This window comes from Theropithecus gelada, chromosome 14 (genome assembly GCF_003255815.1).
Source record: "Theropithecus gelada isolate Dixy chromosome 14, Tgel_1.0, whole genome shotgun sequence".
NCBI lineage: Eukaryota > Metazoa > Chordata > Mammalia > Primates > Cercopithecidae > Theropithecus > Theropithecus gelada.
This window is the reverse complement of record NC_037682.1, coordinates 59,621,550-59,639,783: the sequence shown is the minus strand read 5'-3', so window position 1 is coordinate 59,639,783 and position 18,234 is coordinate 59,621,550. Positions and strand designations below refer to the sequence as shown.

The following is an 18,234-nucleotide window of genomic DNA, read 5'->3' as shown; positions in this document are numbered from 1 at the left end:
TGAAAAGAGAGAGAGCAAAATGGGAATAAGTAATTTTCAAGAAATAATGAGCAGTTCATTTGGGCTACAGTGGCAGAGAAAACAAAGTTTAAGATAAGTCAAAAGTATGTTAGGGCTATTGTATAGGAGGCCTGTAATAAAAGAAGTGCTGTAACATAAAATTTTTTAAACACTGTAGAGATATTAATTTTAATACAAGTCATTCAGCAAAGATAAGCTTCAGTACAAATGAAAGCAGGATAGTCCAGTTGGGACAGTTGTCAAACAATGCTTGGACAAATGACGAACTTGAAATCTTAACTTACATCCCCAAAACAGACAGATTAAGACTGTTTAATATTCCTTGAATATACTGAACTGTGTGGCGTCATTAAGAAGGAAATGCCAAAATAGTAGAATACACTATTCTGTGAAAAACAAACCCTAGAACTTTCAGGTCTGGGAAACTGTTGGCAGCTTTGCCAGCCACAGCTCAGGAGGGAGGCTGCAGCAAACAGCAACAGAGGGAATGAACAGGATGGCTCATTCGCGCCTATGATGGGCAGTTCAAGGTGAGATAGGAACTATGATTATAACGACATGAAGATGAAGATGATGAATACAAGAACATAAAGCACTTCAAACAATACAACTCCCCCGCCCCCAACCTAAAAATCCTAAAACTTTGTCAACCTCATTTACAAACCAAAAACTGAAGAGAGAAAATCTAAGTAGAGAGAAAGAATGGAAATGCTGCCCTCAGAGAGGTATGGGAGAATTTTAGGAGCCAGGGAATAGCACATCTGTCTCAGGCGCCATGGAAGAGAGTCGGGGTGTTCAGGGCAAGGCACTCAACCCCAAGTTGTTCCAGGGTCAACATCTGTACCTAACCCAAGCCATGCCTTCATGGCACCCAAGCCAGGCAGCCGTCTGCCAGGCTGAATCAGAGACAGGAAAGGAATCCGTGTCATTTGCAGTTCAGAAGACAGGCTGATCTTTTTAAGGGCATTTTATAAAGTTTGTTTCTTTAGTGGTCAAACACTTCCATTCTAATACAGCTCCATTTGTCAAAGTCTTGGCAAGATTCTTCATTGCAGATTAGTTCAGGAAAAATTCCGAAGTAACCATAGAATCCAGAAAAGGGAGGTTTCCTTTCAAGCAACAGAAAACAAAGATTCACAAATAAATGTGTTCATTATTGCCTGAGATATTGAGAACAGAAGAATCAGAACTCAGGCCAGGATTTAAAAGTGAAATTTCCTTTCCAACATAAAAATAATTCCTCATTTCCCAATTTTAATTAACAACTCTAAAGGTGGATCTAATCCTTTTTACTCTTCTAACCTCTTCAGCAGGTTCTGGATTCCCTGCTTGATCTCCTTGGTTCTCATACCATAAACAATGGGGTTCAGAGCTGGGGGGATGAGGTGGTGCAGGATATTGAGCAGGATGGGGACATCCGGAGGAATTGTCTTCCTGGCCAGGTTAGTGATGACCAGAACCAGCAGGACTGTGCTGAAAAGAAGATGAGGATGAAGTGGGAACCACACGTGCTCAAGGCCTTGGCCACAGCACCCTCGGCCTTGATCCTCAGCACAACTTTCAATATAAAAGAATAGGAGATAATAATAAGGATAAGGTCAGAGCCCAACAGAGTCCAGCCTGCCACAAACTGGTAGAGCTGATTGAAAGTGATGTCATCACAAGAGAGTTTGGACACAGACAGGTTAGTGCAGATGCAGTTCTTGATTATGTTTCCCACACAGTATCTGAGCCTGGCAGAAAGCATGGGAACAGGAAGAGAAACAAAGGCATTCCGGGCTATAACAAAGACCACAGCCCTAGCCACAAACTGGTCAGTGATGATAGATGGGTATCTCAGTGGATGGCAGATGGCCACATAATGGTCATAGGCCATGACCATGAATGTGCAGGACTCCATGGTCAAAAAACTGTTCATGATGAACATCTGGAGGAAGCAGGCTGGAAAGCTGATTGACCTGAGGTCAAACCAGAAGATGGCCAGGACCTTGGGGATGACAGTGAGGCAGAGCACGATGTCCAGCAGGGAGAAGAGGCTGAGCAGGTAGTACAGGGGCTGGTGCAGAGAGGACTCCAGCTGGATGGTGATCAGGAGGGTGGTGTTAGTCCCCATGGCCAGGAGGAAGAGAAGGCTGAGGGGCAGGGACAGCCAGTGCTGCCAACTCTGGAAGTCGGGGAAGCAGATGAGGAGGAATTCAGAGACTGGAGCAGCGGAGTCATTGCTGGGTGATGCCATGTAAAGTTTCCTGATCAATCTGGAGACCCAGGGTACCTTAAAATGTAGGAGAGAAGTACAGAAACATAAAAAGTATGTGTTCTAAACATAGTAGAGTGTGGGTTTCCACTGAGGCCCTGTATCTGTCCCAATAAAGTTTTTAAAATCACTGTCTTCATCTTCCCTTATATTTAACCAAGTATGTATCATATGTTTTATATTCTTAATCTTAATTAATCATATGTTTTATATTCTTAATTCTTAATCAGCCACAATGTTTTATATTCTTTATCTCATTTCATCCTTTTAAAAAATACTAAGGAGTAATTAATATTGTTATCTTAATGTTACAGGTAACAAAATAGAGATAAAGGAAAATTGTAAGAAGAATCTTCTACCACCACACAGTTTAAAAACCAGCAATCACAAGTATCATCTATTGTCATGCATTTATATGATTTCAGTACACTTTACTAATTTTTACTTTACAATGATTTTCATTCATTCATTCATACATTTCCCAACCCACTTATTCCAGTTCAGGGTTACAGGTGGTCCAAGCTTATCCCGGCAGCTTTGGGTTGGTTCCCAAAAGCTCAGGGAACCAGAACGCCATTGCATTACAGGGAGCACTCACACACACAACCATTCAGTCACACTGGGACAATTTAGACTTCAGCTGTACATCACTGGGATGTAGAAGGAAACTATTTGGGTCCCTGGAAAAAGTCCAGTCTGACATGGAGAGAATATGCAAACACCACACAGACAGCGGCCCCCGCCGGAAACCCATTTTTTTTCTTATCAATGTTATAATGACACAACGTTGTGTGAAATGACATTACATGAGGACCTGCTCTCATCAAATGAGCTGAAGTTCACCAAAGATGGAATAGAAGTCAGGGAGTGAGTTTTAGGCAAGTAAATTTATACAGGAATCCACTTACCTGGTAAGTAAAATTACCTGTTCTTCCTTGTGACCAGGATCCAATTATCCTTAGCATATGTAATTTACATTCTGTAAACTCATCTACTTTGATTATAGCTGTTTCTTTTGTGGGGTATCATTTGTTTTCCCTGACTACTAAGCAAAGAGAAAGAGTCCAGGTACTAAGAAGAGTAACAGCAATGACTGTCACAGCCAAAGAGATCGAAAGTAGCCAGGGAGTCATGGCAGGATAAGAGAGGGAGCCTAGCTTTGGAAGGCCAAGGCAGGCAGATCATGAGGTCAGGAGTTCAAGACCAGCCTGGCCAACACCGTGAAACCCTGTCTCTACTAAAAATACAGAAATTAGCTGGGTGTGGTGGTGCATGCCTGTAATCCTAGCTACTTGGGAGGCTGAGGCAGAATTGCTTGAACCAGACCCGGTGGGTGGAGGTTGCAGTGAGCCCACTGTACTCCAGCCCAGAGACAGAGCGAGGCTCCGTCTCAAAAAAAGAGAAAAAAGAAAAACGAGAGGGAGCCTAGGAAGCATGTAATCAGCATAGCTACAATGACTGATCTTTCACCCCTGTCCCATTTGATAGGTCTTCTCTAAGAGGATTGAGGTGTCCATGAGAAGATATTAGAAGACTCTAGCTGCCAGAGAAGATAATGGAAGTATTTATTTAATCCAAGAACTTTCACCTTGAATATTCCAGATTTTCTAAACATAAATTATACAATATATATTTTTAAAAATCTACCCATTGTAGGGCTTTGAAACAAACCAAGAATTCAGGAGTTAAAACTGGAGTAGGCAAAATTATGTATCAGATCTGCCCTGCATTTCAATATCTGATTAGGAAAATGACTCAGTGTGAATTTGAGAAATAAGATTGAACTAATTCACCTTATCTGTAAAGCCTTCTCCTTTCCAATAATCTCAAGTATAGTTACTCTGAATGGCTTGATCTATTTGAACAAGTGAGAAAATAGTGTTTTCTTAGTTCCTGGTCAGAATGCTAAAGACAGCAGTACATCACATAGATTAAGCAAAAATCATTATCTTTTGAGAACTTACCTAATTAATAGAGAAAATTGACTTGCAAACATTTATAATGCAGTACAGTTGTGGCTCTAATAATGACAATCATAAAATAAGGAGGCAATATTTCAGATAATGAAGCAGGGTAATATGGTCTGAAAGTTAGCCTCAAGCAGAAACAAATGACAATTCTGGCTCTTATACTGATTGTGTAAACCTAAAAGCTATTTCAATTCCATATTGTTTTCTCACAAATGAAATAGAATAAATGATATGTAACTTTAGGTGCTATTGTGGGAAGGAAAAGGGGCTGTCATATTCTGAAGTTCTGTTAGGTCAAAAGATGCAACAAGCTAAGAGCATCAAAGGACAAAAAAATAAAATGAGGTAACATTTCCTGGGTGAGAATAAGGACTGTCCTTTTAGGCAAAGGTAAAAACAAGAAAATCCTGCCTCCATAGATGTTAAGTAATGACTAGTAATGAGGCACTAGGGGCTGCTGGATCCCAAGTTCTTTGGGGAAAAGGAGGCAGGAGAGTAGAGTATCAAAAGATGTTTAAAGGGAAGCAGTGGCAGCCTTGAGAGGATCCTTAGAAGTCTGTCTGATAGTAGGCATTGTCACGTACACTGTAGGGAATCAGAATATTTGAAAAGGAACGTGATATGCAATAGATGGTGTCTTAGACCACTTTAACTGCTAAAACAAAATACCATAAACTGGGTGGCTTATAAACAACTAGCATTCAAACCTCATAGTTCTGGAAGCTAAGAAGTGTAAGATCAAAGTGCCAGCAGATTCAGTGTCTGGCTAGAGCTCATTTCTTAGTTCAGAAGTGGCACCTTCTCATTGTGTCCCAACATGGTGGAAGGGGCTAGTTAGCTCTTTACCATCTCTTTTATAGAGGTACCATTCTCAACCATGAGCCCTCATAACCTAATTACCTCACAAAGGTTCCAATTTCTAATACCATCACCTTGGAGGTGGGAGGGAGGTTAGGATTTCAACACTAGAATTTTCTGAGGACACAAACATTGAGACCATAGCAGATAGGTCAAAGGGGAATCACAGAAGGTAGGGAGGCTTTTTGGAGAGTCCCAAATAGTTCAAAGGACAAGTGATTAAGATCTGAACAAAAGTAATAACCATGTAAATGGAGAAGAAAGGATAATTTTGAGGGGTGAGGAGTGCTACAAGAAAATTTAATGTAAGAAAGGTTAAGGGGACAGAGAAAGGCTGGAGTCAGGTATGCCTCCCAGATTTTTAAACAAATACAGGAAGACATATGTTCTTTTTGAGCTTCTTGTAGCACTGATAGATTCTTCCAGGTAATAATGTACTTTTAGCTTTCATAGTTACTTTGTAATTCCTTAATAGCTGGAATGATTTTTCCTCCCTCTGAATTTTCCTCAGTGAAACTGAGAACTCCTAATCTGAGAAATGAAGAATTGTTGGCCATCTGGGGCATTGTTTTGGCTCTTCAGTATGCCAACTCAATCAGTCCAAACTCATAGACTGATTATTCACAAAGGAGTGGTCATTGTGGTTATTCATTCTAGGTGTCAATGAGCAAAACATGGTCTCTGACCATGAGTCATTAACAGTTTGGAAAAGTCAGACAGATTCTGAACTAACCAAAATGGTAATGGAAGATTTGAGCCCAGCTATGATTGCCTAGAAGGAGCAGTCACCTAGGTTCATAGATGAATTCAGACTAGGGAAGAAAAAAATATTATGACCTAGCTAGGCAAGAGGCTTGGCCTCATAGCTATGATGTAGTTAGGGGTCTTTGAGCCTACAGAAGTTTTGATTCTACAAGCCATAAAATGACTTAGCCTCAGTTCTGAGGGAAATCACAGCCATTGGTCTGTAACGCTTGTGCCAGAACTTAAGTACTGTGGCAAGGTTGTCATCTACTACACTAGGCCTTATTGAAAGAGTTCTATCTCATTTTCATACCAGGCTCCTGGATTCCCCCTCCACTCATCAGCTTCCTCTTCCTCATAATTTCCTTGGCCTCACCTTGAGACTCACCAGTTTCAGAAGGCTGTACTGCTGCTATTTCTTGCTGTTTTCTACAAGAGCTGCAGAGGCTGATTTTATGGACCCTGACTCCACTAGTCCCTTCCCTCCACACTGCTCACAAGAGTTAGTACCATTATTAGGCGCCTGGGTCCTAGGGCCCTATGGTCCATGTCCCAGGAGAGTATGTTGTGAAAGGTGTTCAGCATTGGGAATAGAGTGAGGATGAAAGAGTTCAAAGGCACTTGGGAAGTCTAATTAACGAAAATGGCATTATCTAGGTAAAATAAGCCAGACACAGAAAGAAAAATATTGCATAATCTCACATTATGTGTGAAATCTTAAAAAGTCAAATTCATAGAAGCAAAGAGTAGATTGGTGGTTTCCAAGGGGCAGGGAGAGAGGGAAATGGAGAGATGTCTGTCAAAGGGTATAAAATTTCTGTTAAAAGTATGAATAAGTTCTAGAGATCTAATGTGAAGTGTGGGGATAGGAATAATATTTTATCATATGCTTAAAATTTGCTAAGACAATAGATCTTAAGAGTTCCCACCACAAAAAAGGTAACCATGTGAAGCAATGGATGTGTTAATTAGTGTAACTGTAGTATTCAGTGTGATACACTCTATGTGTATCAAAACATCACTTTGTACACTTTATATATAATTTTATTTTAAAAATAAGACAGGAAAGATAGGAAGAAAGGAGGGAAGAGAAAGAAAAAGAAATCCTAGGAAAAGAAAAACGTAAGGTAACTGAGTGATGGGAATTCTTCTCTGAATACACCAGTAACAAAGAAACTGAATCAGGCTATTGTCAGCACTATAACTCTAGAGGGAAGTACTAGAGGAACATTCCCACCAATGAAAGGAGCATGAACCATGGCCAATTGAGGGGAACAGAGAGTGCTTTTCCTGTGAACCTTTCTCATGCAGTGGGAGCACCAGTGGTCTGGACCCCACAAATCCCTGGGAGTGGCCCTCTTCATGCTCATGGTGTCATGACCAAGATTTTATCTTCATGGCTTTTCTGTGTCTAAATTTTTTGTTTCCTAAGTGTGGTTTCAGACAATGCAATTGTTAACAATACTCACTTTCCATAGAGCAATGCCTAGCATTGCTTCCTTGAAGAAACAAATGGAATGGTCACAAGAACAGTCACCACTCATGCACAATAGGATCTAGAATATAGGCTCTCCTGAAGAATATTTAGGGTCATGTGGGCTTTGGGCACAAGAATCTTGGAGAGAGAAGAATAAGTAAAGTCTTTTTCTAGGACTCACGGTTTCCTCCCCACAACTGCTGAAAAGGAGACATTCAGGCAGAAATGTAGATGGAATATAATCCCACTCCTTACATACAGTAACTCTGGCCCCATTTCTATCTTGCTATGTAGATGTCTGAGGTAAAGCTACAAGGACAATGGAAGCATCAAATAAAGTTAGTAGACATGCGAAATGAAGAAAACTATTTCATGAGTGAATAACCACTCAAGGAAATATATATTGCTAAGAGCATACAGTTTAAACTGTGCAAAATATTCTTATCCTCAGAATTTCTTATAAATAAATAATTCCCCTCTACTCTCAGATCATGGGAATGTTGGGAAGAGAAAATGTGACGGTTTTGTTTGAATGTTTGTTTTACACTTGTTTTACCACTTTCTGGCCGCTTCTGCTCGGGCAATGTTAGAGACTCTAAGAACCACAATTTCCTCATCTGAAATATGGGGATAATGAATCTTCCAATACGTGGTAGTTGCAAGGATAAAATTAAATTTACTTTTTCATTTAACAAACATTAATCTTGACTCTATAATCCACTAAGCCCTATACTACATGTTATAAATGCGGTACAACAAAGAATCATTCCTGCCATCTTAGAGAGGGAGACCAAAAGGTAACATATAATTACACCAAGGATTGCATTATCCTGTATTTATATCCTGTATATATCCTGTATGTATTTATGATCATAAATCTTCATTGAGATATTGATGGGTCATGTTATTCTGATTATTACCTGTTATTTCATCTAATCCTAATATTAACCAAATGAGAGATATATTATTATAATCCACAATTTACTGACGTAGAATCTAAGTAAGGCATGCTGTGAGTTGAATTGTACTCCTAATAAAGATATGTTGAAGTCCTAACCCCTAGTATCTGTTAATGTAACCTTATTTGGAAACAGGGTCTTTGCAGATGTAATAAAGTTGAAAGTCACCAGTTAACACAAAGACTGATACATTTCCAGTTCAACCACATCTTGAGAGTACATACCAAGATCCTATCAGACTCTACCTTTGATTTTTCTTTCCTCATGCCAGGAAATTGCCAAATTTTTGCTCCATTTCAGACTAATTTCTTCTAGATTGGCAAAAGTCTTCAGAACAAATGAAGCTATAAATCCAGGGTTTCTCTCTCTTGGTTTTTACCTGCTTCTAAATTTTGATTTTTTGCTTCTTAACTCTTCAGTGCTTTTACAAATATGTTTATGCTTGATTAATTCAAGCACCTTTTTAGTGACAATTTAGCTGGATAAAAATCTGATTATTGACACGTAGTTTATACACACACACACACACACACACACAAAATACATTATATATTTCCACAGACTTCTGATGTCTTCTGCTGTTAAGAAGTATATTGTCTGTCAAATTGCCGCTTCTCTGTAGTTAATGTATTATTTATCCGGCTCTATTCAGAACTTTTTGTCTTTGGGGTTTTGAATGCTAGTAAATGAGTCTAGATTTATTTTAAAAGTTATTCTCTTTATGATTGATTAAGCTCTCTGAATCTGAAGATAATTCAGCCATTATCCCTTTGAATGTTTCTCCTCCTCCCTATTTTCTACATTATTCTATGCAAATCCAGTTCCATCTATATTGAATCTTCTTTTTAAATTCTCTTTATCTTTTAATCTCCATTTCACATTTCATTCTCTTCCAAGCTGTATTGGTTTCAGATTAAGTTCTTCAACTTTAGCTCCATTTATCGGTTCTAAACTAAACTACACCAATCTTTTGTAATTTGTCTTAATGTCAGTGCCTACATTTTTTTAGGTATTCTAGAAGGCATAGTTGCTTTTTTTTTTTTTTCAAAAATACCTGGTTTTCCAATAAATTAGGACTTCTTTCTCATGCTTTTTTACTCCATCTTAAATTTATTTAACCATTTTAAACATAGCTATGTTATAACTTGTGACTGATAATCCTGTCTTCCAAAATTCTGATATCTAATTCTACTGACTCTTGCTCATGCTGACTGTAATTTTGAAATGCTAGTTCATGATCAACAAAGCTATTTCTGTTAGGTCTCTTAGGATCACCCTAAATACACTGCTATGGTTTGAACATTTGGGTCCTCTTCAAATGTACATTGAAACTTAATCCTTACCTAATACAATAGTATAAGAGGTATAGCCTTTGGGAGGTGATTAGGGCATGAGAGATATTCCCTCATTAGGATTTGTGTTTTTACAAAAGAGCTAGAGGAGACTAGCTAGGTCCTTTTTGCCTCCTTTTGCAGTTTCACCATGTTAGAACAGTGATAAAATTATTGTCTTAAAAGCAGAGACCAGGCTCTCATTAGACATTGAATTTGCCAGTATCTGGATCTTGGACTTCCCACCCTTCAGAAGTGAGAGAAAGAAATTTTTATTCTTTGTAGATTACCCAGCCTCAGGTAGTTTGTTATAGCAGCATGAACAATCTAAGACAGGCATTTCATATTAATTTCTCCCCTTGGGATTCCCCAGACCATATATTATAAATACCAAATCATACCTACCTGAGGGATTTTTTTATTCTTTCTAATGCCTAGTTCAAGACAGAAATGTGTGTTTGTGTGTGTGCGTGTGAATGTGTGTGTGGTTTCTTTTGTCTCCCCTTCACTAAAAGTACAGACCTTCAAGATCCCTGGTACTATGGGTATCTGGGTGCCTTAATTTCATCTCCTCCCCTTGTGAGTATTCAAATTCTTATTTTCTGTATGTGTATAACCACTTAAAATGTGTTTGTGTTTTAAGCTGTGTTACTATAAAAGATTCAAAAAGTCAAAATGCAAACCCCTTTGTGTAGAAACCAATAAATGCTCCTATCACTGCCATAAATTCAAAGTCTATCAGTCTTATTACATCTCTCATCAATTTTTGATCACTGACTAGCAAATTACTTTCTTGCAAACATAATTGTGTTTCTGAGAGATTTTATATATATATATATTTTATATATATACATATATATGTGTATATATATATTTATATGTGTGTGTGTGTATATATATACACACACACATATATAAATCTATGTATATATATATATATTTTTTAACAGCTGGGGAATTTTTCATGCTTCTTAGTCTGCCATGAAAAGGAAGTCAGGAATGCTCTTTATATGGAGAACAGCAGTCATATACTAATGTGATGGATGGAATAAACCTTCAGTTTGAGACATTAGAAAATGTTCATAAATAATAAATTTTTGCATTTTACATCCTTGTTAGCTCTGTTCATGTAATTTTTCTCTCTTTCTCTGAATCAAGCTGGACAGGCAATGAATCTAGATACCTGTACTTTATCTGCCTTAGTTCAAAAACATGTCCTGAGATTATCCAGAGCATTCAGTTTATCCTGAAAGTACAATCATGTGGCAAATGACACATGATGGCATTTTAATCAATGACAACGTTATGGGATCTTTGGGATGTTGCTTTTACGGCTAGAAACTTGTGACCAGTGGTGTCTTTGTCTGTGTTTTGCTTGCACCCACTCGGCTCGTTCTGCCCATTTGGCCTGGCAGGTTACACTCAACTCATGCTACTGGCCTGGATTCCACACCTCCAAGGGAGACTGGAGTCAGGCATGGAGCAGTGAGGGGTGGGTATGAACGAGTGCGGGGTCTGGCCACAGCATTCAGACATGCTGACTGCTGCCACGGGCAGACAGATCTAGGTGCCAGGATGGGCACCAGCTCTCTGTGTGGCTGCAGCTGGACTAGGCACACTGCAAGCAGTTTCCCTGGCTGGCACCAAAGAACGTGGTGGTGCCCAGAAGCTTGGAGATACCAGCAACCACAGGGTCCCAAAGAGGGAGTCACAGCCCTGCCCAAGGAGCTCCGAGGTCTGGGCTCCCCAAAGGGCTATAGCTCTTCTCTTCGCCTGCAATGTGGTGAGCAAGGAGCATGTTTCAGCCCTGCTTCTGTTACAGCAACTCTTTTAGTCTTGCCATTCAGCAGGTCCCGAGATCTTGTCCTGTGACAAGGAAGAATGAAGTATACAGACAAGTGGAGGGTGAGCAAAAGGAAGAGGAGCTTTATTGAGCAATAGAACAGCTCAGAGAAGACCTGGGTAGTTCCTGTCTGTAACCAGGGTGTCCTCACAGGTGTTTAGCTCCTAGCAGATGGGGTAGCTCCTTTCTGCACACAGGTCATGCCAACAAATTGTCAGTTGTCAGCAGAGAAAGTAGTTCCTCTCTGCACCTGGTCGTCCCAGCAAGTGTTCAGCTATCAGCAGAGAGGGTAGCTCCTCAGCTGGTCATCTTGTTGTCTGCAGCTGTCAGCAGAGAGGAGGCCCTAGAGTGGGTGGCTCCCCTCTGCAGGCAGGTCATCCCATTGTCTGCCGTTCTTAGGGGAGTGGGTAGCTCCTCCCTGCAGCTGGTCATCCCATCATCTCTCGATCCTCTTCTCTGCTCTGGCTGAACCAGGGACTTTTATGGGCCTTAGAGGAGAGGAAGTGTGCATGACTGGTCCATGGGCAGCTAGGGGCAAGCCCAGAAAAGGCACTGCAAGTCCTCACTCCAGTCCATCTGCCTCCTGCCGCTGTCCATGACACTCAGGCTGATTGCACCAAGGGGCACCTTCAGGCCTGTGCCGAGCCACCCTCAGCACCTCCTTCAGCTTTCCCCCAACACTTCTCAGTGCCCAAAGTCCAGGGGAGCCAAGGTGGCAGGGCCTGTGCATGCACACACCAGCTGGGCTGTGATAGCACCCAAGCTCAGCCCTAACTCTGCTCTGAGATCTGAGTGGGTGCTGGGAGTATGGAGAGGCCATGCAGCAGAAGCAGGCACCTCTGAGCCTGCAAGGGCAGAGGGTAACCTTCCTCAACCCCCAAGAGTGCAGAGAGGCCCAGGTCTACAGCCCCAACTTGGGTGACTGCATCTGTGCCCGGGGGTGTGGGACTCCTGCCCAAGAGAACAGGGAGGTCCAAGTCCACAACCCTGATTTGGGTGACTGCAGCCACACCTGGGAGGGTGGGGCTACTGCCTGCTTCTGGCTTCCATCAGCTCTGTGGAGAATGCAGCCCCAGCCACATCCCCTCACAGCCTGTGGCAGGGGCTCCAGGTCCTTGCTGGGCTCAGACTGGCATTGGAGGCAGGGGTGACACCTCCACAAGCTCCTGCTGTGGTCCTGGTGGTCATGGGCAGCCCAGAACTCCCTCTTGTCAAGCTCATGGCCCTGCAGGGAGAGGGAGTTGTGGGGGGATTCTCCAGGAGCAGATCATGGGCCCCAGGCCCAGCTGTTGGGAGTGTCAGACCTGGCAGTCACCCTGACATGGGGTGGAATCTGGGGACACTGCCCCAGGTGGCCCTGCATAGAGCCTCTTCCTGAGGTGCAAGAACCCAGTGCCCTCAGCAGGGTGGGCATGGCACCCCGTGTTTTGCTTGGGCCCACTTGGCTGTGCAGTCCAGGAACCTAGGGATCAACTCACTTTGTCTTCTGCTTCTGGCACATGTGTGCACCATCAGAGAGCGTAATAATGAAACAAAACACCTGTGGCTGATGCCCAAGCACATTGTGTGGGAGTTTGGAAATCACTCCTCCCCACTCATCATAGCTTGTGCCCATGTGCACCATCAGAGAGCCTAAAGACAGGCCAGCATTGTCTGTCACCACTGGCACCCACCTATATGTGCTACCTGGGGACCTGAGGACTTGCCTTCCCAGCCTCTCACCAACACTCCCAGCACCCTGTGCATGCCACCTGGAAGCAGAGGGATGCCCTGCAATCACTGCTACCACTGCCAACACAATGTATGCTACCCAGAAGCCCAAGGATCAGCACAAACAACTGGATCAGCACAAACATCAGCACAGCACTGCGACTATCAGTACCAAAACAAGCTGCCTGAAGGTTTAAGAATCAGCCCATCTCAACTTGCTAACACCAGAGTCCATGTATGCTGCCTACTAGCCCAAAGACAGGAAAACTCAGCCCACTACTGCCAACACTGATGTTCAAAGCCCAGCACATCTGACATCATTGTCCTCAGCAAAGCCTGAAGTCTACAATAACAACCACAGCCTAAGCCACTAAGAAGAACCACAAAAACTAATGACACTATGATACAGTTTGGATCTGTGTCCCCCACCCGCCCCAAATCTCATGTTGAATTGTAATCCTTAATGTTAAAGGTAGGGCCTGGTGGGAGGTGATTGACGCATGGGGGTGCTTTCCATGAATGGTTTAACACCATCCTTCGGGTGCTGTTCTCATGATAGTCAATAGTTATCTTAAGATACGTTTGTTTAAAAGTATGTAGCACCTTCTCCCTCTTTCTTGGTCATGCTCCTGTCATGCAAGATACCTGCTCCTTCTTTGCCTTCCTCCATAAGTAAAAGCTCCCTGAGTCCTCACCCGAAGCAGATGCTGTTATGCTTCCTGTACAGCCTGTGTAACTATGAGCTAATTGGTACCAAAGAGTGAGGCCTTTTGATAAAGATACCTGAAAATGTGGAAGCAACATTGGAACTGGGTAATGGGCAGATGTTGGAAGAGTATGGAGGGCTCAAGGAGACAAGAAGATGAGGAAAGTTTGGACCTTCCTAGAGATTTGTTAAATTTTTGTGAGCAAAATGCTGATAGTGCTATGGATAATGAAGGCCAGGCTGAGGAGGTCTCAGATGGAAAACAGGAGTTTATTGGGAACTGGAGTAAAGGTCACCTTTGTTACCCTCTGGCAAAGAGCTTTGTTGGATTGTGCTCCTGCCCAGCAATCTGTGGAAATTTGGTCTTGAGAGAGATGACTTAAGGTATGTGGCAGAAAAATTTCTAAGCAGCAAAGCAAAGATGCAGCCTATGCTCATATTCATGGGCAAAAAAAAAACAAAAAACAAAAAAAACCCTGAAACTGGAACTTATATCTAAAAGGGAATCAAAGCATTAAAGTTTGAAAAATTTGGCCATGTGGTAGAAAAGGAAAGCCCATTTTCAGGGAGACGTTCAAGCAGGCTGCAGAAATATGCATAAGTAAAAAGAAACCAAGTGCTAATACCCAATACAATGGGGAAAAAATCTCAAAGGCATTTCAGAGACCTTCACAGAAGCCCCTTCCATCACAAGTTCAGAAGCCTAGGAGGGAAGAATGGTTTTGTGAGTCAGGCTCAGGGCCCTGCTGCCCTGCAAACCTTGGAACACTGCTCTCTGCATCCCAGCTGCTCCAGCTCCATTCCTGGTTCAAAGTGACTCAGGTATAGCTTAGGCCACTGCTTCAGAGAGTGCAATATGGGGTTGGAGCCTCACACAGTTCCCACTGGGACACTGCCTAGTGGAGCTGTGAGAACAGGGCCACCATCCTGCAGATTCTGGTATTGTAGGGCCACCAGCAGCTTGCATCCTGTGCCTGGAAAAGCCATAGGCACTCAATGCTAGCCTGTGAGAATAATGGGGGCTGAACCCTCCAAAGCCACAGGGGCAGAGCTGTCCAAGACCTTGGGAGCCCACCTCTTGCATCAGTGTGCCCTGGATGTGGAACATGGAGTCAAAGAAGATTATTCTGAAGCTTTAAGACTTAATGACTTCCCTGCTGGGTTTCAGACTTGCATGGGGCCTATAGCTCTTTTCTTTTGGCCAATTTCTTAATGCCTGTACCCCTGTTGTATGATGGAAGTAACTCATTTTTGATTTTACAGGTTCATAGATGGAAGGGACTATCCTTGTCTTATATGTGACTTTGGACTTTCAAGTTAATGCTGGAAGGAGTAAAGACTTTGGGGGACTGTTGGGAAGGCATAGTTGTATTTTGCCATATGAGGACATGAGATTTGAAAGGGGCTAGGGATGGAATGCTATGGTGTGGATGTGTGTCCTCACCCAAATTTCATGTCAAATTGTAATCTCCAATGTTGGAGGAGGGACCTAGTGAGAGGTGATTGAATTTTGAGGGTGGTTTCTCATGAATGGTTTAACACAATCCCCCTGGGTGCTGTTCTCATGATAGTGAATATTATCATGAGATCAGGTTGTTTAAAAGTGTGTAGCAACTCCCACTCTCTCTCAGTCCTGCTCCTGCCATGTAAGATGCCTGCTCCTGTTTTGCCTTCCTCCATGAGTAATATCTCCCTGAAGCCTCACCAGAAGCAGATGTTGCCATGCTTCCTATACAGCCTGTGGAACCATGAGCCAATTAAAAGTCTTTTTAAAATAAATTACCCAGTCTTAGGCATTTCTTTCTAGCAGTGTAAGAATGGACTACTAAGCACTGATTACAACTGAAGAACTCCTAGGTAGACTACACTACTGTAAGCACCCAAAATCAAAGCTAAAGTTCCCTACCCAACTAACACTGTAGATACATGCACACACACACACAAAAAAAGTCTTTCCTTACAAAAGTGAGTCTTAAAAAGAAATGAAAACAGAGACTGTTACACCAAATGTGCAGATACCAATGTAAGGCAGCAAGAAATGTGAAAAAGCAAGAAAACATGACAACTCCAAAGTAATACAGTAATTCTACAGCAACGGATTCCAATGAAAAACAAATTTATGAAATGCCTGAAAAAGAATTTAAAATAATATTATTAAAGAAGTTCAGTGAGATACAAGAGAATGCAGATAAATAATACAAAGAAACCAGAAAAGCAATTCAGAACCTGAATGAGAAATTCAACAAAGAGATAGATATCATTAAAAAAAATAAATAGAAAACTTGGAACTGAATAATTCAATAAAATAAATAAAAAACACAATAGAGTTTCAACAATAGACTAGGTTAAGCAGAAGAAATAACTTCAGAACTTGAAGACAGGCTTTTGAAAATAATTCCGTCAGACAAAAAAAAAAAATTTAGTCTATGGCCATGCCACCGTGAATGCACCCAATTTCACTGGATCTTGGAAGATAAGCAGGGTCATGCCTGGTTAGTACTTGGATGAGAGACCTCCTGGGAATATTGGGTGCTGTAGGCAAAAAAAAAAAAAAAAAATACTCTGAAAGATGAAGAAACACTATGTGATACACGTGACACCAGTAAATGGTCAAATATTCAAATTTTAGGTGTTCTAGAAAGAAAAGAAAGAAGACATAAGCAAATGGAAATAAAACCTGTTTAACAAAATAATTGCCGAAAACTCCCCAAGTTTTACAAAAGATTTAGACATCCAGATATAGGAAGCTCAAATATCCTCAAATAAATAAAAGCCAAAAAAGTTTTCTCCAAGGTATGCTACTAAAAGTTAAACTACTAAAAGTTCAAAAAAAAAAAGAGAGACTTCTAAAAATAGCAAGAGAAAACATAAAGTCACATCTAAGGGAGCATCTATCAGATTAAGGGTGGATTTCTGAGCAGGAATCTTACAGGTCAGGAGAGAATAGAATGCTATGTTCAAAATGTTGAAACAAAAAATCTGCTAACCAAGAATACTACATTCAGGAAGGCTATCCTTCAAAAATAAAGCAGAAATAAAGTATTTCCCACACAATTAAAAGCTTATGGAATTCACCACCACTAGACTAACCCTATAATAAATGCTTAAGGGAATCCTATATCCGAAAGTGAAAGAACCTTATCTACCATTATGAAAACACATGAAAGTACAAAACTCACTAGCAGAACAGACACAAATAAGAAAGAGAAAGAATTCAAATGTCATCAGTACATAAAACTATCAAGCCTCAGTAATAAATATGAAAAGAGAAATAAAGGAGGAAAAGATATACAAAACAACCAGGAAACAGTTAACAAAATGGCAGGAATAAGTTCTCAGATGTCAGTAATAACTTTTAATGTAAACAAATTAAATTTCCACTTAAAAGACGTAGACTGGCTGATAAGATATTTTAATGACCCTACTATGTGCTGCCTGCAAGAAACTCACTTCACCTGTACAATAGATATAGACTGAAAGTGGAGAGATAGAAAAAGATATGTCATGCAAATTGAAACCAAAGGTGGACAGGAATAACTATACTTATGTCAGATTAAACAGACTTTAAGTCATAAATATTATAGTAAAAAGAGAGAGAAGATCATCAATTCAGCAAGCAAATATAACAATTATATATATTTTATATATATACACATATATATACAATGCCAATACAATAACAGGCAGAGTATTAGATAGCATTGGACAGATTATCTAGACTGAAAGTCAAGAAAGAAAAATTGAGTTCAAAATCCACTTTAGACTACATTGAAATAACACAAAACATTTTATCCAACAGCTATAGAATATACATTCATCTCATCAGCACAAAGAACATTGTCCAAAATAGAATACATATTTGGCAACAAAACAAGTCTTAACAAATTTTTTAAATCTTCTCAGATCACAGTAGAATAAAACTAAAACTTTGGAAACTGTACAAATAAATGGAAATTAAACAAGCTCCTAAATGATCATTGAGTTAATGAAGAAATTGAGAATAAAATTTTTTAAATTATTGAAACAAACAAAAATGAAAACAGAATATACCAAAAACTATGTGCTACAGCAAAAGCAATGCTAGGAGAAAAGTTTATAGCAATAAATGCCTATATCAAAAAAGTAGAACGATTTCATGTAAACAACCTAATAATGTACCTCAAGAAATTAGAGTAGCAAAAACAAACAAAATCCAAAAATAGTAGAAGAAAAAAATAAAAATCAGAATAGAACTTTAAAAAGTCTCAAAAAGACAAAAAAAGTGAAAATTTGATTTTTTGAAAAGATAAACAAAATTGATAAACTTCTAGCTAGACTAACCAAAAGAAAAAGAGAGAAGATGCAAATAAAATCAGAAACAA

The 18,234-nt window shown here is 40.5% G+C and overlaps 1 protein-coding gene and 1 pseudogene across 1 annotated transcript; one reads left to right on the top strand and one right to left on the bottom strand.

The window, feature by feature from the left end:
* Positions 1 to 1,310: 1,310 nt before the first annotated feature.
* On the bottom strand, positions 1,311 to 2,415 carry LOC112605890 (olfactory receptor 56A4). Its single transcript, XM_025355801.1, is given in 3 exon segments — positions 1,311 to 1,507; positions 1,510 to 2,335; positions 2,338 to 2,415. Coding segments are annotated over 3 exon segments (1,101 nt in total).
* Positions 2,416 to 16,295: 13,880 nt separating this feature from the next.
* Positions 16,296 to 16,414, top strand: LOC112607522 (annotated as a pseudogene).
* Positions 16,415 to 18,234: the final 1,820 nt, after the last annotated feature.